A 22,051-nucleotide genomic window follows, 5' to 3' on the forward strand; every position below is an offset into this window, starting at 1 on the left:
AGGTGAAAGCAACATTCAAGAATTTCCTCCACTGAAAAAAAACATGTTATTTTGTCTAAATGGGCCTCTGACAAAGATCAGGCCAGAGCGTAGGCAAAATGGAAATAGGGACTACCAGCTAAAACTCTGGTCGGCCGGTTGATTGTCAAGTATCCATAAAGTTTTAACATTTAAAGTTTAAATTCTTTACCAGCTCTGTCAGTGCCATTCGTGCGACCCGTCCCAGCAGATAAGTCCAAGGCTGAATTTCTTTCCCAGTCCAACCATGGAGCCAATACTGGTTTGGCTTTACCAAGATGGAGAACCCTCCGAGCTGCTGAATGGCTCCAGCTCGATTCAGAACTGTTTTTTCTTCCCCTCAATGTCTAAGTAACTTGTCTGTTTTCATTTGTGACGGCTACAGTAGACATGATAACGTTAGCTATGGGCCCGGCTCTAGGCATGGGCACGGGGGGCCCCACCAAATCGTCACGCTTCATCCCAAAATCTTAAAAATAACTGAAAAGTATTTTATTTTTGTCCTTATTCATTTGACCAATCATAAACATGCCACATTCAAATAATCAAAGTTTATTTATATATCTGACTGGTTGGTCTGGTCATATACAACTGGATCCAGTGAGCAGAGCAGTTGCTTTGCCATCACTTCACTTCATCACCACTCAGTTGCTTATTCTCTGGGTACCAGCGTAATTGGCCTGCCTGGTTTTATTGATCTGACAGATTTATTTGGCTAATTACAAATTGTGGTTTTTGTTATTATTTATTGTCAATCATTTGCAATCAACTTTTAGACATAGTGGTTTGAATTTAAATACTAACTTACATCGACCACAAGGAGGCACTGGGATGTGTTGAGGATGTGTATTTGTGTTTGAAATAAACACAAATCTGGCCACCCAGTTCCTGTTCTCAGTCTTAAGAGAAGGTTGGATATCACTGTGTGAACTGAATCACTTCAGTCTGTGTCAGGATGAGGGTGAATATCTACAGCTGCCTGTTAGCCTTTGTTCTGGGCTGTAATGTCACAGCAGGTAAGACCTTTTATTCTGGTTGGTATATTGATTATTGATTACACTTGTTTCACTTTTTCAGTTGAACACAACCACAGGCTGATAACATAAAACAAACTTGTTTAAAGTGTATTTATTTAACGGACTCTTAATTATATGTGTAGATATTGTCATAAAGTGCTGCAGCACTGAAGTGTGAGGTCTTTACATGTTCTGGGTTTGCAGACTGTGTCAGTGATGTTTGATAAAGTTTATTTATCATGTAAAAACACCAGTTAACACGGATTCAATGTCCTCTCACTGCATTAGACAGTTCAATGTCTTCTGTGTGTTGTCCAGCATTAACTCATGAAGTATCTGTGGAGAAAACGATTGTCTTTCTACCTTGTCCTTGACCTGTGGAGGGTACAGCGACGTGGAGCAGAGAGATTAATGGAAAGGAAGTTGACTTACTTACAGGCAATGGTGTAAAGGAGATCAGACCCAATGGCCCAGGCAAATGATACAGGTCATTAGCAGATATATTGAAGTCACTGATCATTCACAGAGCTGTTGTCTCAGACTCTGGAACATACTTCTGCAACAATGAAGCAGCTGCAGAGCTGATGATGATCCCATCAGGTAACATCAGACTTTAAAGTTGTTCTGATTTCTGTTTTTCAAAGACAAAATCCTCATGTGACCAATAATGGTGTCAAACATTTATTGTTGCTCTGAACTTATAAACTGTGTTTGGCCTGATGTTGATTGATTTTACCTGGTGACTGATGAGGATCTGATCATGGATGTTTCCTTGTCTTCCAGCTTCTCCTTACCTGTGGCAAACACCTGTTCTCATGCTGCTTGGAATACTCTATTTAATCACCATGACCTCACATGAAAGTCATAATAGAATCAAACCTCCAATGTTGCGAGCTCTTTGAACAGCCACATGGTGGTGCTGCTGCAGCAACTGCTTCTGCATTGAAAATTGAACTGACATGCTCATGTCCACTGGGCTAACTTTTACCTGATGTCACTGAAATTAACAAAGGCAGTTTTTATAATATCCTGGTAACAGATACAGTTGTAAACATAACGTGTTGTTGATAACTTCCATAAATATAAAGACACTTTGTGTTTTAAACACTGAAAAGCTGCAACAGAAATAGATTAAAAAATATCATCCATCATCTCCGTGTTTGTTTTCTGTCTTTCGTAGCTGAACAGATACAGAACCAGTCTTCAGGTATCCCTTGAAAACTCCTCTCTTCAAAGAGCATTTACTGAAGCACAAAGCAGGTGAAGGGAAAAGGGAGGCTGGATGTCAGAGCATGGCTGAAGATGGAAGGTGAGTGTCGTGACTAGAGAGACTGGCAGACTCAGGTAGACAGGTGTGTGGGCCTGTGGGAAGTTGTATAATATTTCTGTGTCTCTGGATGAGCTTTAACCTGTCGAAGAAAATAGTAGTGACAGCTTGGCAACTACAAAGTCTGTGTTTGACACTATAGGTGTGGGGAGTTGTATTATGGGAAATGTAGGATCCAGTGTTTTTGGAGGTTAACCCATGCTAGGGACTGAGAGTCAGGATATCTCAGCCTCAGCTTTATTGAACTGATACTAAATCATTGGAGGAGTTTTAAAAAGTGCTTTTACAGTGTCTGAAGCTTGTTAGACATTTCCTGACTGAGGATCAACAGACACACGGATCATTCTAGAAGCAGAACTGTGAGGGAATCAAGGAATCTGTGTAGTAACTGATGGAACTGTTCCATGGTTCCGCCACTCTTCTTACCGGCATCACTTCACCAAACACCTCTGCAAGACGCACACACACAGATCGAGCTGCACAAGTGAACTAGAACAAGATGGCAAGACCACGACATGAACTCCACGCTCAGATGGAGATCGCCAACAACATTGGCAGAATGACCCCTGAAGAGAGAAGGGCGTATCTCAGGAGAGAGAGCTTTAAAGAGCTGAGAGAGATGGAGATGGAGAGAAGAAGAAGAGTTGCTCTGGAGGAGCTTCAGAGGAGCAGGAGAGAAAAGGAGGACAGAGATGAAGAAGCTGAAAGTGTGAGAAGGCAGAAGGAAAGAGGTGAAGAGGAGAGGAGGAGGCGGGAGGCCAAACAGAGAGAGGAGGAGAAGAGGAAGGAAGATAATCAAAAGGCCCTGGAGAAAGAAAAGCAGCAGCAACTGAAGACAGAGACGCTTCAGTGGAGAGAGGTCATGATGGTGCAGGAGCAGCCCATCATGAGACCCATTTACACCATCAGTGATCTGAAGAAGGCGCAGCAGAGGAGGCACGAGGAGGCGGAGCTTCGCTGTGTGCAACACAACACCAGCTTGAAGCGCCTGACCTCTGTGGTGAAGAGCCAGGAGCAGGGTCAGAGAAAAACTCTGATCAACAACTGGGTCGGAGAGCAGACGACACGCTGCGAGGAAGAGCTCCGCCCTGACGACTCCGCCCTCAGCTGCAGTGCTGAAGGAAAGAGCCTCAAGTCTCAAACTTCACCAAAGTCCACCAGGGCCCTGCACTGGCTGCAGAAGAGACTGAAGTCTGGACTGAGAAAGAAGCAGGATGAGGGTGAGGATGAGCTGGAGAGGAAGAAGGAGACTCGCAGACTCAGAGAGCTGTATGGACAGAGGAAGTGCAGCAGCCTCTTGTCTGAGCAGATTGATGGTTACTGCATGTCCAGGAACCGCATCCTCAAAAAGTCCATGCCCTGAATGGAACACATCCCCGCTCCCTCCTTCCCTTTTTTTTTTGCCTGTCTTGTGCTTCAGTAAAATCCTGTTGCACTGACGACATGTGAGCTGTATTTGTACTGTGATGTGGCCTGAGTTGTGTATCAGATGAAAAACACACTCTCAGTTGCCAGTTTATGAGCTTCACTGATACAAACGAATGCTGATCAAACGCAGCGGTTTAACCTCAGAGAACATTTTGTTGGAACAGTTTTGGAGATGTGCTAGTTTAACTTCTGGGGCTGTAGTTTGTGGTGTTGTTTGCAAGGTCAAACAAAACATTTAATTTTGTACTCCATAACACTTAATACTGATACGACACAAAATTGCAGAGGTAATATTGTATTCTTTACCCCAATTTATTTGACACATAGCCTACTGTATAGTTAGAGGTCATTTGTTCATTAACATTTTACATAAAAAATAACCAACAAGCTTACAAAATGAAACGCCTTGTGAGGGACACTTCCAAGACAGTAAAATTCTACTGAAGTATTGATACATTAGAATCTAAAAACGTAATATTGTATCCAATAATGCATTAGTCACAAGGGAAATGTTACTACAGAACAGCTACTTCTACTTTTGATACTTTAGGGAACTTGTAATGTGGTATGTTTATATTCACAACCTGCTACTGTTACTTCAGTAAAGGATCGAAACACTCCCTCCGTCATTGTTTAAATTAATTGATTATTTATCTACATGGTTTTAAAATCTCACTATGATCTGTGTGCTCCTGTAGTTAGTTAACACTACAAAGTAAAACAAATGAGCGTGGGACAATCACCAGAAAATAAAACAACCACCACATACAAAATTACATAAGACTAACTAATACAAGTAGAAAACTTTGACGTGAATAGAACTTGTGGGTGTGAAGACTGCGGCTATGCCTCGATGTCAACTTCAACTTTATGACGTCCACCAGCTGAAGTTGCTGCACAAAGATACTGAAGCAATATTCATTGAAATATTTCACCAGTAAACTTGTTGCAGACAAACAGTGTCATTTATATAAGATGAGGCTGCAGTTACACTGGTGGAATATGCATAGGTTAAACATTAATTTTCAGTATTTGTTAAAATACTGACCTGCTAACTTACATCGACCACAAAGAGATGCTCAGATGTGTTGAGGATGTGTATTTGTGTTTGAAATAAACACGAATCTGACCACCCAGTTCCTGTTCTCAGTCTTAAGAGAAGGTTGGATATCACTGTGTGAACTGAATCACTTCAGTCTGTGTCAGGATGAGGGTGAATATCTACAGCTGCCTGTTAGCCTTTGTTCTGGGCTGTAATGTCACAGCAGGTAAGACCTTTTATTCTGGTTGGTATATTGATTATTGATTACACTTGTTTCACTTGTTCAGTTGAACACAGCCACAGGCTGATAACACAAAACAAACTTGTTTAAAGTGTATTTATTTAATGGACTCTTAATGATATGTGTAGATATTGTAATAAAGTGCTGCAGCACTGAAGTGTGAGGTCTTTACATGTTCTGGGTTCGCAGACTGTGTCAGTGATGTTTGATAAAGTTTATTTATCATGTAAAAACACCAATTAACACAGATTCAATGTCCTCACACTGCATTAGACAGTTAAATGTTACATTTCTTGATTATATAAAATTATTTGTGTTTTGCAGGAACAATCCTTAAAGTATCTGAGGAGAAACAGCAGGTCACTCTGTCTTGTCCTCGACCTGTGGAGGGTAGAGCGACGTGGAGCAGAGAGATTAATGGAAGCAAAGTTGACTTAATTACAACTGATAGTGTAAGGGACATCAGACACAATGACCCACGCAAAAGATACAATTCACAGGCAGATAAATTTAAGTCACTGATCATTCACAGAGCTGTTGTCTCAGACTCTGGAACATACTTCTGCAACAATGAAGCAGCTGCAGAACTGGTGGTGATCCCATCAGGTAACATCAGACTTTATCAAAGTTGTTCTGTTTTCTCTGTTTTTCAAAGAACAAATTTCCACTTTACCTTTGAAAGGTTTCCCTTCGTCACACATCAGTACTGTAAAACATTTACATGTGAAATTAAATATCCTATTAATGAAATGTTACATTTCAAATGTAAATGTGTAACTGTAAAGTATTATGCAAATCTCGCCAGTGGTGTTTTGAATCTTGATGCAATTTGAAGTTGAGTTTTCACATTTTTGTTTTTACACTTTTTTTTTGTGAGGATGAAACAAACATGATATGACGTGTTACTCAGTGAGCTTTAGAGCTGCTGCTAAGTGGATTTTTTGTACAATTGGACAGAGCCATGCTAGCTGTTTCCCTGTTTCCAGTCTTTTGCTAAGCTAAGCTAACCAGCTGCTGTCTGTAGCTTCATGTTTAAGTCACCAGTGTTGTTAATCTTTTCATTTAAATTTGTTTTGACAAAAAACTCTAACTTTGAACAGACTTCCTGAATTTGTGATAGTGCTCAACATGTTCCTAAAATCTCTGAAGTTTCCCCAACCTCATATTTCATGTCCCTCCTTTGAAAGTCACTTTGGATAAAAGCATCTGCCAGATGACTAAATGTAAATGTGAATGTTTTTTTCTCTACAGGAACAATTATACGCAATGCTACAGAGAGGACCAGCATCACTCTGCAATGTCCTCCTGGTACTGGAGGATCAGATGGTCCAACATGGAGCAGAGAAGCTGCTGGAAAACAAGAACAAATCAGGTCTCCTGTCTCCACTGTGGACAAGACGTTGACTATAACAGAAGTGCAGCTTCGTGACTCTGGACTGTACTACTGTGATGGAAAACCAGCTGTGTATCTGAGAGTGATCAAAGGTGAGTGACAAACCTGAAGTTACCTCGCTAACCTCGAATCCTGCTTCGTAGAACAGGCCTCAGGTCACAGACAGGTAGAAGGTCCCCTACCCTCTGACATGGAGGCAATACACACAGACTGAAAGCCACACACAACATTTTGTTGTGAAAACACTATTTTTGACACCTTGTTATGAAATTGGATGTGTTCCACTTCCTGTTTTGTTTTTTTTAAATATTGAATTATTCCTTTTCTTAGTTACTGTGAACGAGTTTCTGTCTTTTAATATATATTTCACTTTCTCTACACAAAAGGGAAAAAGATCCCAACAACAACACCACTTACAACAACAACACCATCAAACAAACAAATTAAAGCAGTTCATTAAGCAGTTACAGCTTCCAAGAGACAACAGGTCAAAGGTCGAAAGTCCCCCACCCTCCAACATGGAGGCAAGACACACAGACTGAAAGAGACACACAACAGTGTTGTTGACACCTTTTTCCAAAAATGGATGTGGCCGAGTTTTTTTTGAAGTGTTGAATGTTTTTTTTTTCAATGTGTATCAAATTAGTTACAACAACGCCAACAACGCCGACAACAACAACGACAACAACGCCAACGACAACAGTGACGAGAGCTCCACCAGCAACAACTGCAGCATCAACTCCACCAGGAAACACAGGTAGAACTAGAATAAAAAGAAAAGTCGTCCGAGACACAACAAGAGCATCTGAATGAACCTGGTGACTGATGAGGGTCTGATCATGAATGTTTCCTTGTCTTCCAGCTTCTCCTTGCCTGTGGCAAACGCCTGTTCGCATGCTGCTTGGAATACTCTATTTAATCACCATGATCAGCATCACTGCCGTTACCTGCAGAAAAGGTGAATATAGTTTGGTTTTGTGCTGAGTAACATGAAAATGTGCTGAAGCTCAGACGTTTGATTTTTGTTCAGTGTGTAGCAGCACTGCATCAAAACAGTGGCCACGGTCTAGTTGTTACATGACAGAAAACATATATTTTCATGGAGTAATTTATGTTCATATATTTAATGGTACAAGTGTCGTGTTTGATTTAATGAACAGCGGTCGTGTGATGTCTGCGTGAGGAGTTAAGCATCAAAAAGAAGCATGTAGAAGAGAACAGCCACTGCAGGAAGAGGTTGATTTGATTCATCATGTTGCTGTTGCATCACCTGCTGATAAAATGTCATGTCATGGTTCAGAGCTGAAATGTGCAGAAGTCTCCTGAACAGCATCTGGCAACCTGCGTCGTTGCCTCGTCAGAATCTAGTCGAGATATTTGCGAAACGGTCTGTGTGGTTGCCGCCGCACCTTCCATCATCTCCATGTTTGTTCTGTCTTTTGCAGCTGAACAGATAAAGAAGCGACAGAGGCGACTCACAGCAGGAACAGAAAACGAAGAGGTCGTTTTCCTCCATCACGTAGAAACAAGAGCGGTAAAATCTGAACTGTGATCAGTGTTCATCCTCATCAGCCATCCTGTTTTCAACATTGGCACTGTGACTGATTCAGGAACTGTTACTACAGACACAACAGACAGTAAAATGCAGTTTAAAGCAGTTTTCTGGGGGGAATTCAGCCATTGTCCACTAGTCCCACCCCCTCAGAACCCTTCTTCTCTCACCTGTTAGACCTAAGTTAAGGGTTAGACAGAGGCAAGACCTCCAAATAAATTTATCAAAGAGAAAGAAGAGTCGCTGACCATCCAGAAAATGTTTCAGCTTAAGTGTTTATCATCTCTTTTTCAGAGGAATCTGTTTTCATTTATGAAAGCTTTTCCATCCTCTGTCCTTTTGTGTTTCCTCGCAGGTGTCTGTTTGACACAGCTGAAGGGCGTCCAGCACAGATCACCAGTCTCTTCCTCCTCCACAGTCTTATTGTTTTTGCATTGCCTTTTGTTACCTCAGACAAGAAGAAGTGAGCTTTCATTCTGCAGCTGTGAAGAAGTGCTGAAGGGGAAATCACCCTTAAAGAAAAGACGTTCAGGAAAAGAAGCAGCGGTTATAGGCGTAGCTCTAATGAAATACTTCTCACCGTTTCAAAAAGTTCTTCATGTGTGAAATTGCATCATGTGATGAGGTCATCCTGATTGGCCTCTCATCTCAACATGATGTTGAGTTTCCGACCTTTATAGACGTGCAGGAGTCATATATGTCACCCAAGTGTTAGAACACACCTCTTTATAAATAGTTTTATTTTCCTTCCCACACTCCGACAAAGGCGTCAGACCCCCCCTCATCATCATCATCATCATCATCATCAGTCCAAACAAGTACAGTTCAAATGACTGGAAGTTCTGTGTGGGATCTGGTCCTGGATGCTATCAGAGTTTAAGCTCATGTTCTTCATTGGATTGAGGTATTAAGCTGTTTGGCGTGCTGTGTCCTCATCCTCATTCCTCATATCTTTATCTTTTGTCACAGTGAAAATCTGCTGTTTTTTAAAATATGCACAATAAAGCATGAATCTAACCTCTGTGTTGCTGGTCTGAGTGTGGTTTTCTACACTGAGTTAAGAGGCAGAACAAAATACAGTGTGATGTTAGAGTCCTCTCATCGAACTCACAACACCAGCGTCACCCTGCAGGACAAGAACAGTGCACCTCATTTTCTTCTGCACAGACAAAGAAGTGAAGAATCATGTCTTTCTGGAACATACTGTCAGTCTTGCAGCATATTAGCATGTAGCCAAGAAATGTCATATTTAATACTCTTCTACAGGGTTCCTGAGTCCATTGCAGGGTTTGAATTATAGGGTACATTGTAAGGATCTCATTGATTAAAACTTGGACTCCCCTAAGCTAAGAAGCTGCTGTCTGTAGCTTAGCTTCATTTTTAACTTACAGAAAGGCCGGATGTCAGAGCGTGGCTGAAGATGGCAGGTGAGTGTCGTGGCTAGAGAGACTGCCAGACTCAGGTAGACAGGTGTGGTGTGGCAGTGATTCATTGACAGGAGCTGGTTGCATGAGCCACAGACAGGAGAAGACTTCTGGTGACAGGAGACAAAAAGGCAACGAGCAGAAACAGACTCAGCAAAAACACACACTAGACTACGAGACGTAGTTTGAACAATCTGGCCAGGAGTTGAGGAAAGCCAGGGGTTCTTGTTGTGACTGTGATGAGATGATTAGTTGCAGGTGTACCAGGGGGCTCTGGAGATCAGGTTTGTCACGCCTCTGATGGGGACATGTGTAAACAAACCAGACGGGGGAGACAGAGACAAGGGAGAGGGAAACACCAGGGCAAAACAAGAGACTCAAGGAAAACACAGAAGGAAAAGGAGATCCCAACCCAGACACATGACACTTCTGTCTGAACTCAACGACACATCACTCCAACCCAGATAGCAGAATTAATCTGGCCCTTACATGAGCCACATTTGTTTTCCTCTGGCCCAGCACACGCCTGGTTCCATGGCCCGAATCTGGCCCATATATGGCATTATTGTCAGATATTACTTCCACATCTGGACCAATTCTGGCACACACACGCAGAAAATCTTCTGGCTGTCAGCCTGTCCTGTGGCTCTCTTACACACTTTCAACTACCTTAAATGGCATGTGGTCACTTTATGTTTCCAAGTTAAGAAAAGCCAGCAAATGGTTCAGCTGTTAATGTTGTGCAATGTTTTCTCACAGGTCGTCATCATCTGTGTGGTTGTCTGAGAACTCTGACGACAGCCTGAAACTTTGGTTCCTCAAAATGTGGTTTTGTTGTTGTTGTTTAGCAGGTCTGCTCTCTGAGATAAGTACCTGATAGAGCTCCGCTTCATTTTATTTTCAGGTTACTGATCTTATATATAAATATAATTTCATATATTGACACATATGTCTAGGTCATACAAATGTGTATGTTTATATATCTATATAACTTATGTTGTAGACATATGTTACATACATATATATACATATATATATATACATATATATATATATATATATCTCAAAGCTTGTCAATATATGCTGATGTCATGTATAGTAGGGTCCAAGAGACCACTTTCATTGACATGTTTAAAATAAATGAGAAATTAATAAGTAAAACATAAATAAGCTTGTAGCATTTTTATATGTATGTTGTTTTAATAAACTCACGTATGTAAATTTAATATATATTGTTCACACATATGGTTGCAACATGTTATACCACATAAAAATCCATCATGTAGATATTTTTAATATATGCACTTATACAAATCTTACTATGGGTATTTCACATATGTTATAAACGTATACCTCTGTATATCCAGATAATGTAAACTGTATATGTAATAATAATTTGTCCCCTTAAAGGTGACATATAAGGCAACATCACTCTTGGTATGGGGACATGTATGTCATGGGGTTAGACAACAAGTTTATGATGTGATAATTTCTGTCTTTTTCTGAGTCAGTCATTTCTCTCTTGTACTAGCGCCGTATTGGCTGTGACTCATCTCATCATCTTCACATCATCAGTGTCTATCAACCACAAAAAGACAAAAACAACTGGAGAACGTGGGATTTTGTTCTGAGGACAGAAACAGAGTTCCTGTTTTCAGCTCAAATAAAAACTGTTTTTACTGTTCGAGAGGTTTCAGAGAACGAACAATGAAGATCTACAGTTGCCTCTTAGTCCTTGTTCTGGGCTGCATTGTCAGTGCAGGTAGGAACATTTTGATTTTGAATGAATCAATGATCCTGTGTAATATCGTTTTATCGTCTTAATCAGTTTTAACACATTCCTTATTCTATTACTTCTTCTTCTATACAGTGTGAATCTTGAGTATCTCAGGAGGTGTTTATAAATCATATAAACACAGTTAATGACATGAATAATGAGCCAAGTTAAATTTTTATACATCCTAATATCATATAGAACACTTTCTTAATTTCTTCTATCTCTCTATCCACATCCTGGCAGGTTTCGCTTGAGACTTTTTAATGAATACAGTGAGTCTGGATTAGACAAAGTTTCATTTTATTTCAATTTGACAACAGTGCCACTGGGTATAGAGTTCACATCTTGCTGTTTAGGACAGAGTATAATTCTCCATTGGAAACATTTGTCTTCCTGCAAAACTGTGCATGATTGAAATACAGAAAGACTAATGAAACATGACAGATTTAATTTAGACCCACTGAATTTGACAGTTAAATGTGATTCTGTCTCTGATGGTGAACACAGATCTGACAGTTACTCACAATATCAGAAATGCTACCACTCTTAAAATGCTTTCATATTTACTGCTGATTTCTTTTGCAGAATTACAAGTAAAAGTACGTAAAGAGAAGGCCTCCGTCACTCTGTCTTGTTCTCACCCTGTGGAGGGTAACGTGACGTGGAGCAGACAGAGGAAAAATATTAAAGTTGACATTCTTACAGTTGATGGTGACGGAGAGACAATACACATTCATGAGCAAGACAAACATTACAGCTCAGCAGCAAACAAATCGCTGCACATCGATAGTCTTACTAGGTCACATGAGGGAACATACTTCTGTAACAACGAATCAGCTGTGCGTCTGACAGTGATCCCATCAGGTAACATCACATTTGATCTTTATTCATATCGTTCTGCTTTGTGACTTTTGTCTTCATTTCTTCTCTCTAAATATTTCATGTAAAGTCCAAACGAAAACATAAATAACAAATATTTAAAAATGGCGTCCTTTAAGTCAGTTTTATTTCATTTTGTGTTGTAATGGTATGACATCAATGATGAAACAAAGTTTAAATGACAAACACAGCAAGAAAATGAGCCTTTAAAACCTTTGTATTTATACAATATGCTGCACTGTAAAGTAACCACCGATGGATAACATAAATCCAGCCGATAACATCTTTGCAATATGTCTGATCATTACCTGCAGGTTCCCCAATGAGCAATCCATCTTTGACCACATGTGAGTGACATCATATTTAATCAGTTTTCACCTTTTCATCAATATCTTTACTTTTTGCTCTGCTGACAACATCTGCTTTACTTGAGGATCAATTATACTTAATATATCATGTATTTTTATCTTTATATGTCCCCATTGTGCCAAGTGGTATTTGGGTCAGAGAATAAAGTTTGAGGTTGAAATATTCCAAGAAAAAAGTCGTATTGTTTCAAGAGCAACAAGTCCACCAACCTAAACAGCCATATAGGTCCTTTATTAAACCATCTGATATGACCCATAGGAGTGTCTACTGAAATTGTGCCCTTATGGCGGCATGCGTACCGGACCTCGGTTGTCATGGTTACCATAATAAACAAAACTAACTTGGTTAGGTTTAGGCACAAAAACTACTTGGTTAGGTTTAGGAAAAGATCATGATTTGGGTTAAAATAAGTACTTCCTCAACATCAGACAACCTTTGTTGTCATGGTTACATTAATAACAACGAATGGTCATGGATAATAGAAACAATATAAACTACTGGTTTCACATGAGAATCGAACGCTGATCTCCTGTGTCATATTCCTTTTGTTTTGTTTGAGTCATCAATCCACCCCAACCCCCCCCCCCCCTAACGTGGACTTTTCCCTTTGTTCCTGTCATAATTACTACGACCACTAGATGTCGTTTTCACAGGCGGACAGTCTCTTCAAGACTAATGTTGAAATATTTTGAGAAAATAGTTAAAATACTATGGGATTTAAATACTGTGAGCTGCACATGTCTGCTTCACCAATAATCACTGAATTGTCAAGGAGATTAGGATATAAAACACAAACTTGTTATTTTTCTTGTAATGTTAAGAATAAAAAAAATTCTCAACATTAGAAACAATTGCCCTAATGCTCTATTATAATATCCAGTGAAATCAATTATTTTGAAATTTGAATCAAGATCATATGGTGGGAAAAAACAGACTTTAAACAGCCTTTATGTGACCAACAACAATACTTTCAGCCACCTTTGATGTGAGCACCATCATATTTGTTTTTCATTCAGTTACGTGTTTTCATTAGATTTGTGTCATGACAAAAGACAAACCATCACTAAATGATCTGAAGTATTCAGAGGAAAAAAAGTGGCAACACCAAAGTGTAAGAATACTGTGTCAGGAGAAAAATTCTCACACTTCAAATTTTAGTTGTAAAAAAATTAACTGTAAAATGTATTTAATGTATCAATATGAAGAACGGCACATTTCCGAGTGTTATATTTTTGGATCATTATTACTATCACTCACAAACATATAAGCAGCATTTTGACGTTGTAGGGTGAGGTGTTACTGAGATTCACAATTCATGTTTTTGTAAAATCTTAATTTGAAAAGTATTTCACTTTCAAATGACAGAAATGTAATAAAAAGTACACTGTTTTCCTCTGAAATGTAGTTAAATAGAAATACAGAAGTTATTTTGAATTATACTTTTGTATACTGCTGAAGTAAACAGTCTTGGACACGAAGGAGGTTCCCTTGTTATAAATTTTAACTTTTGTCTTCCATCGGTTCCCGAAGACCAACAACAACTTGGTTGGGTGTTAGGAATAGCTTCTACCATCCTCCTCCTCTTCCTCGCCATGGTCATCATCGTCGTCCTGTCCATTGGGAGGTGTAGGCTCAACAAACAAGGTGAGCGAAGTCTGATGTGGATGTTTATCTGGAAAACACAGCCAACAGAAAACATTTACAATCAAATAGTAAATACATAAATGAAATGTGTATACTACTGACAATCATTTTCAATGTATAGCAACTTTTATTGGTTGAAAATGTTAATCAACTAAATAATATTTGTATAAATTGCATAGATTGATTGGTGGTTTTGATGGTTTTCACAGCCGGATAGTATCAGAGGCAGCCTCTTTATCATCAGACTTTCGAGCAGTTAATCACTGATTATTTAGGGGATGATTAATGCTCTGATGTTTTCAATCGTTTGTTCTTTTGGCAGGAAATGAAGAAAATACCCCAGTCTACGCTGAGATACAACATGAATTAGTGTGTCAGCCTACACGTGGTGAGAAATGAGATGTGTTAAACTGGACAGGCTCTACTCTGTATCATCTGTGATTGCACTCATGTGCAGTAAGTACTGAGGCATCTGTCTGTAGCTGTGACGTCTTGTAGACTTCCGCTGTGGATCTGTAGCATCACAGCCCGGGTTTGTTGGGTGTTAAGTGTCATTACATTCAAATCCAAGTAGCAGTCTCTTTCTGTCTTTCGAAAACCCAGAAACACAAACTGCAGCTGTGATGGAGTTTCTAAAATCCTTGAGAACAAAACCATGAATGGAACTTTGCATTTTTTATGTCTTTGTGCACAACAGTGCACTTCTTATTTGACTCAATCTGCAGCTTCAATTGGATCAATTCAATATCAAACTCAGCAAGAAGCTCAAAAATTGTGTTGTAAAATATCAGTGTGTTGTAAAAATAGCCTTAAAGTTCATGTTAATAAATTATATTTTGTAACTGTCTTAATATACAGGTGGATTAAATTGTATCAATCCCATGTATTCCAACATCCGCAGTAGTCCTGCGCTGACAAGAAACAAGAACGGTAATGTCCAAGCTGTAATCAACACGCAATTTAACCTTATGTCTGCTTACATACAGTACATGTTAATTACTGTATATTTTGTTTCTTCTTACAGAGATTTCTCTACAACTGCTGAGCCCCGAATATTCTTTGGCCGGCAACCCAAAACACTGGAGGAAATAATAAAGGTGACTTTTATCATTATCTCTTTGTGGCGTCTTGGAGGCATTTATTATGATACCTTGTGTTTAATGGGAGTTTAGTGAGTAAACAGTTTTCTGTTGAAAGAAGAGCAAAATCACACATCTACAAAAAAGTGTACAGTCACCAGAACACATACTTTGCACAATTCAGAGACATTTCGCCTCCATTCAAAGGTAGTGCTGTTAAGGGAAGGTAAGGGCTTCGGTCAGGGGTGAACCCAGTAGGCTGGAAAGCTACAGCTGGGATGATTAAATGGACAATCTAGTAGAGGGCAAGTGGAAGTGGACCGGTGTATGTATAGAAGAGCAGTGGTTCCTCAAGCTTTTCCAACTCATGGCCCACTTGAAAATCTCAAAAATGTTGGCGGACGTCATCCAACCTTGTAACAATATAGAGGCCAAGTAATGCCTTCTCATTTTAATGATATCCATCTAACTCTTGAGTCTTTCCTTTGAATTCTTCCTGTTGCTGACCAGCTATCCATTTTGATACTCGTATCTTTGCCAATGATGTAATCTTTTAGATTGAAATAGCAAACAAGTACACAATATGGTGTGGGAAGCAACAGTGTAAAAGTTCCTACCATTGGATTATCACAGCGATAGGCTTTAATAGGAGAAAAAACACAAAGAAAGGAGTTTTACTTTTTTTTTATGTGTTTAAAGATCATTTTGTGTTAAAACATTTAAGATCATTATTCATATATTTTTATTTTCTTTTTATAGTTACATCTTTTCACCACGATTGTAGACTATTGTTTTTGCAAATGATTCGTCGGCCCACTTGCAATACCCTCGCATTTGGGAACCACTGTACTAGAAAGCTAATGAGAGAATGGGTAACAGGTGAGCAGGTGGGCGTTGGGGGGAATCAGGTGACTGGAAAGGCAGGAAAGGCAGTTGATGGACCATTGTAAGGCACGCAGAGAATAAATGAATAACTGAATAAAAGGGGACAGAAAATCTCCCATTGGTATGGCCACACAAAAATCTCTGTTAATGGAATATTGAACAGGAGTTGTCTTTTTCCCAAAGGTTATGAACTCCTTTGAGTGTTTCTTTCTCAATCATCAGGTTCGTCACAGCTGCTTGAACCAACCGGACCCGCATGGAAATAACAATGACCAATGTCTTTAATAGTTTTACCTGAATATTTTACCTCCGTCAGGTAAACACATGGAAGAACTGTAAGAAATAATGAAAAAAAAATTGGAATCATGGACACATCATGGTCCTTTTACATCTCTTTTGTGGTTGTTTTGTGTGCACTTGTAGTTGATTCTTTTTGTATTTTCTTCGCTTTATGGTCTTTTAATTGACTATCTGATGAGAAATGTTGACAGGGGCCCCCAAACCCCCCATTCACTAATCCATCGATTGATCAACATGGAGATTAAAACTGTTCCAAGGGGCTTTAACGTCATGAATTATACATTTTACGCATATCAAACTTTAATGGCCAAAATGGCTACATTATGTGCTTTAAATACTACCACATTATATTTTTCTAATCAACAGTATTTGCTTGTAAAGGTACCACTGGATTGATCTGTCACATCATTGGATCTTATGTTGTTTGAAGGTTCGGATCAGCGGATAATAGTAATGTTTTCTTTCTGTGAAGATTGAACAGAAAATGCTCAGGTGGATAAAATGTGCTATGTATTGAACCGACTTGTAAATATATTTGCCATGTTGTTGTTGATTAAATATGTAAACAATAATAATAATAAACTACTTTATAAATTAATTAATGTCACAGAGTTGTATCTCTGTACGTGACATTTTTGGGTTTTTTTGGAGGGGGGGTGGGGGGGGGTTAACTGTGATGCTTCTCTTCATCTGATATGAGAACTTGACTTTCATGGTATTATCTTTTCCTTCCAGTTCTTGAGAACGTCTCTGGGTGCTTTTGGAGACATGAGCTCAGCCTTTCACTGAATCATAGAAGTTTAACACTCGGAAGCAGAGGTGTTATGACTTATCCATGAGTAACAGATCTGATGGTGTGGTGACAGAATGGAGGAAGAAAACAGTATAATAACATATACATGTATGGTCTAGTGTTATTACCTGCACATCAGGCTGTGAGCTGCCCAGGAAATAGCTGGTATATTGGTGTATATGTTGGTCTAAATTTGGGAAACCACAAAATAACGCCCAACACCAACACATGACGTAAATATACACAAGTGTATTCACAGGAAAAGGCAACATGACGTACATGACCATAAAATATATGTTGAGGATGTGGCTTCTTGCTTTTGGAGGAATTTATGAAGACACCACAACAGTTCCTGTTCAGAGCTCAGACAGACGCCGTGGTCGGTCCACAACAAGATGAGGATGAAGAACTACAGCTGCCTGTTCGCTTTGGTTCTGGGTTGCAATGTCGCTGCAGGTAAAAACTCTTCTTTTTTTGTTGTAATGTCAAACACCATTTTTGACTTATTTTTGAATTTCGAACACATTTCTAACAATTTCAATTAGAAAAATTCTTGTTTGAGCAACTTTATAGTCTGACAATAATGTTACATAATACATTACTAGTTAATGACTGTATCTGTACTTATTGCCATAAAGTTCTGCTCTATACTGTGAGGTGGAAACATCAATTAGCACTTTTAACATCGTTTCACCCTTTATAAAAGGTTTATAAATGATAACTAATGGCTTTGATATATTATTCGCTGATGCTTTATAAATCGATTAGAGGCTGTTGATGAAGACAAGTTTGACGTTGTCAGTTTGACTGAAGTTTATTGTTTCTGTAAGTCTCAGTGTTTGAAACGTAAACACACACATTACACATTATCCAAATTAAACAGTAATAAAAAAGCTTTTCCATGACAGTGCAGACAGTGATGACTTTAGAAAAAATTTTATATCATATATTATTTTTCATGTTCAAATTAAAAATGTTTCCCAAAAAAGTCATATTTATAGTGAGCTCACTCCTCGGTTCTGATTGTCGCCTGGCTGTGCTGGTAAATGACCTGGCAGACAGGACTTTCTGTCTTCGATAATCTAACTCAAAACACTGTCGTCTGTTACAGGAATAATCCATCGGATAATCCAGGAGAAAGAATCCACCACTCTGCCTTGTCCTCACCCTGAGGTGGGCGACGTGACGTGGAGCAGAGAGAGGGAAGGAGTTAAAGTTGACATTCTTTCAGTTGTTGGAGACAGGGACATAAGATTAGTTTATGACCCATTCAAACGATATAGCTCATTGGCGGATAAATCGCTGCACATTTTCAGGGCCACTGCCTCAGTCACTGGAAAATACTTCTGCAATGATGAGCTTGCCGGAGAGGTGACGGTGATCCCATCAGGTAACACCAGCTCAGCAGAAATAAATCATGCAAAAGTGATTTATGTACATATATGTTATTTCCATATATGATATATATGTACATATAAATTAAAAGCATATGTAAAAAACATATAAAATCAAAATTGCAATAATTTCATATTTTGACATATATGTCTATCCCTTACAAATATTTATGCTTATGAACATCTGCTTATATTGTAGACATATGTTACATAAATATATGTCCATCCCAAAGCCTATCCTGATGGGAAGATAGAAATGTTTAAAATGAATGAGAAATTAATAATAAAAATATATATAAGCATATGGAATTTTTTACATATTTGTTGTTTTAATTAACTTGAATATATAAATTGAATATATATTGTTAACACATATATATCAGAGGATGTATACTTGTATCATATATGGCAACATCACTCTGGATACAGGGAAATATATGTCATATATTACATTTCTGTATGGGAAATTTGAATGGAGCCTTTACTCCTGAATGACTGATCGCAGTTAATGATGGTGCATTATGAAACATGAATTGTCACTAATCGCCCAGTGTGTCTGCTCTGCACAGGAAAATAATACAATCCGTGTGGAGGAGGCAGCCACCACCTGGAGAACAGATGAATGAAGTTCAAACTGTAAAAGCTACATATGATGTTGAAATACTGTATCTTTTAACTATTACTTGCTATTATTTAGTTATTATGTTATTGTATCAGAATGTATTGTATTTAAAGGAATAGTTTGGGGAATTGTGCTTTTTTTGTTTGTTGAAAAAACAGCTTTTATGAAATTCACTTAAAGGTTTAATATGTAATTTTCCTACATTAAAATGTCCAAGAATGGCAAGACCTGTGTCATATAATTTATTTAATTGTTTTCTCAGTAATTTTCAACTACAACACTCTTACTGCCAAGTGACCTGGAGAGGGACCCATACTCCACACCATCCTGTTAAACTTCACCTACAGGTTGCAATGCAGCAACATGATGGTTTAATTAGCTCCAACTCAGTGGTCATGATTCCAGCGAACTTTTGCACAGTTCATCATTGTACATTCAAAAAAAATCATGTCACCATCAACCAGGAAGCATCATTGTTTTTCACAGAACTGAAATCTGTATTTTCTATTAATAAATGTAGTGTTAACGCCATAATTTACAATTCGCTCTCATTGAAATGGGGCAGCCGTCCTCAGGAAGGACAACAATGAATTACTTCATTTATCAATTTATCAATCTCACATCGGAAGCCATGACTTCTCGATTCAATGGATCTCCAGTCTCTGCGTCAAAAGAATACAACAGGACAACAACTGGGTGTAAATAAAAGTTTATTAACTAAACTACTATCTACAGAGTAAATGCAAGGTGTAATAATCATAGAGATGAAAATAATAATGAAATGAGCAGTGTGATGAGTTGCCAATGGTGGGAAGGAATATGTTATGGCTATACAGCTAATGATACTACATCTACGAATTAGGTTTGATGATTAAATATTGCTATATTTCGACATCAACCCAGTCATGAGCAGAGTGTTAAGACAGGCCTACTGTGAGTTGCGCTGTAGCTGGAGACCCTCGGCTGGAACCCAGGCGGCTGTGGTTGCCGTGGTAACCCTGGAGACGCGGGATCTAGGTGGATTCTCCTGGAGGCCGTGTCCCATTATCACGATGACGGATTCTGCCGGTGTCTCAGCAGTTCAGCTCTGGTGGAGTTTGCCAGAAGACTTTCTGTCTCGGGCACTCTTGATTTCCGCTCGGCTTCTCTGCAGGAGGTCGTGCAGATGTTATCTGCTGGTGTCTCTTGTGGGTTGAAATAAACTCTAATGCTCTTCACTTTGTCTGGATAACTTTAGAGGAGACTGGCGTTGACCAGATGACTCTAAAGTTGTCAAAACCTTCAAAAAGGAAAACTTGATGATGATTAAAAGTTACAAAATTACTCTGAGGCTCTTCTGTTGCTTTGGTTCAGTTGGTCTTGAATTGGTTTATAAAATTAAAAGATTGTGCTTGTAGACAAAAATAATGTTACTTGGAGCTGGTGGCAAAGAAAGAATAATGAAATGAGCAGTGTGAGGACGTGGACAAAATGATCAAGTGCAAAAATGGCTAAGAGCCATGAGTTTGTGGCTAGCAGCTTAGAGCTAAGAGCCTAAGAGCCCTTTTGAGCCTTGCTTTTCACTTTCTAGCTTCCGGCATCGTTTTTCTAGCTCTAGCAAAGTGTGAATTGATCACGACTGTTTTATCCCCTGGGGGCTGGCGCATTTTTCAGGGGCATCAATCGTTTTCTCCTTTGTTTCAACTTGGAGAAGAGAGTAAGAGAGTTTCCATGGAACTTTTGTATAGTTTAATTCTATAGTTTACCTATAAACTCGTACATCCGTCTCCCACCATGACCACAAAACATTAAATGAAATAACATATAAACTTAATGGCACTAATAATGGCAGAGAGGAGTAATAGGAGTGTTGATTTCATATTACATCCTTCAAACCTGGAATTAATCATGATACAAGTGGTTAACTGATCAAACAAAAATACAAACATTTCCCAAAGCTAATAGTCTATAAATGTGGATTACACAGCAGTTCTTTGACTGTAATAATAATAATATGCACATTCTGGATGTCATGTAGTGTGTGTTACCTCGTGTGAAGGATGCTGACAGTATGGTCACATGAAGTACATTGTCTTAAAATCTACATGTTACATTTCAAACATTCAATGGGATAGAAGTTTGGGATTAAACTATTGCATAGGAAAATCTCATGAGTTACAGAACAGTTAGATATTTAATTTTACATTCATCCTTTGATCTGTGTCTGTGAAGAAAGTTCTGCTGGTCACTACCCAGGACTGGAATGTGGGTTGTAGTTTATGACTCTTATCTAGAGAGGGACAGAGGAAGGGAGGTTGGTGTGTGTGTGTGCATGTGTGTGTGTGTGTGTGTGTGTGTGTTCATGCATAGCACAGAGAGGCCAGGATTCACACCTTAATATTAATCAGTCCTTTTGGTGTTACTTTTCTATATAAGAAACAATCAAATATCATTAGACAGAGTCTTATTGTTACAAACTGGAGATTTTGTCTATATTCTCCAGTTGCCTGGTGTCCACTGGTTGATCCTATGGAGCTGACCCTTTGACCTTTGGTCCGGTTCTGTGTCTCTCTGGCATGCTAAAAGCTTGGACTGTTAATAAGGGTCCTTTGTCCCTGTTTCTGATCAATTTGATAGTTTGATGGTGGGAAGAGTCACAAAATGTCAATCGTGGATTCGTGCGATCCGAACTTCCCTAATGGCTTGTGACTGATGCCAGGCCACGTATGTACACGACATAAAATAAACAGGGGGCGGTGCAGAGTATTGGTTGTTGCGTTTCCTTTGCACTATGACACACTTTAAACCTACACATACTTTCATTTATAGTCTGTTAAAGCACTTTTTGATGAATCATTTGAGTGTATTGTCACATTGGAAAACTATTAA

At 38.9% G+C, this 22,051-nt stretch overlaps 1 protein-coding gene and 1 long non-coding RNA gene across 2 annotated transcripts in view; both read left to right on the top strand.

Annotated features, from left to right (window-relative positions):
- Window positions 1-960: 960 nt before the first annotated feature.
- The window catches only part of LOC130183299 (hepatitis A virus cellular receptor 1-like), a 33,214-nt gene continuing 12,123 nt past the window's right edge, over window positions 961-22,051 (top strand). Inside the window, exons 1-5 of the mRNA XM_056398588.1 lie at window positions 961-1,034; window positions 1,353-1,634; window positions 1,818-2,343; window positions 5,397-5,678; window positions 6,324-6,557. Coding sequence (XP_056254563.1) covers window positions 2,337-2,343; window positions 5,397-5,678; window positions 6,324-6,557 — 523 coding nt within the window. The 5' untranslated portion in view covers window positions 961-1,034; window positions 1,353-1,634; window positions 1,818-2,336. The remainder of the gene's footprint in view (window positions 1,035-1,352; window positions 1,635-1,817; window positions 2,344-5,396; window positions 5,679-6,323; window positions 6,558-22,051) is intronic.
- Window positions 14,968-16,949, top strand: LOC130183301 (uncharacterized). The gene is made up of 3 exons (XR_008829811.1): window positions 14,968-15,040; window positions 15,135-15,207; window positions 16,297-16,949. It is a non-coding gene; the product is annotated as an uncharacterized LOC130183301 (long non-coding RNA).

This window comes from Seriola aureovittata, chromosome 16, assembly GCF_021018895.1.
Source record: "Seriola aureovittata isolate HTS-2021-v1 ecotype China chromosome 16, ASM2101889v1, whole genome shotgun sequence".
Lineage (NCBI taxonomy): Eukaryota > Metazoa > Chordata > Actinopteri > Carangiformes > Carangidae > Seriola > Seriola aureovittata.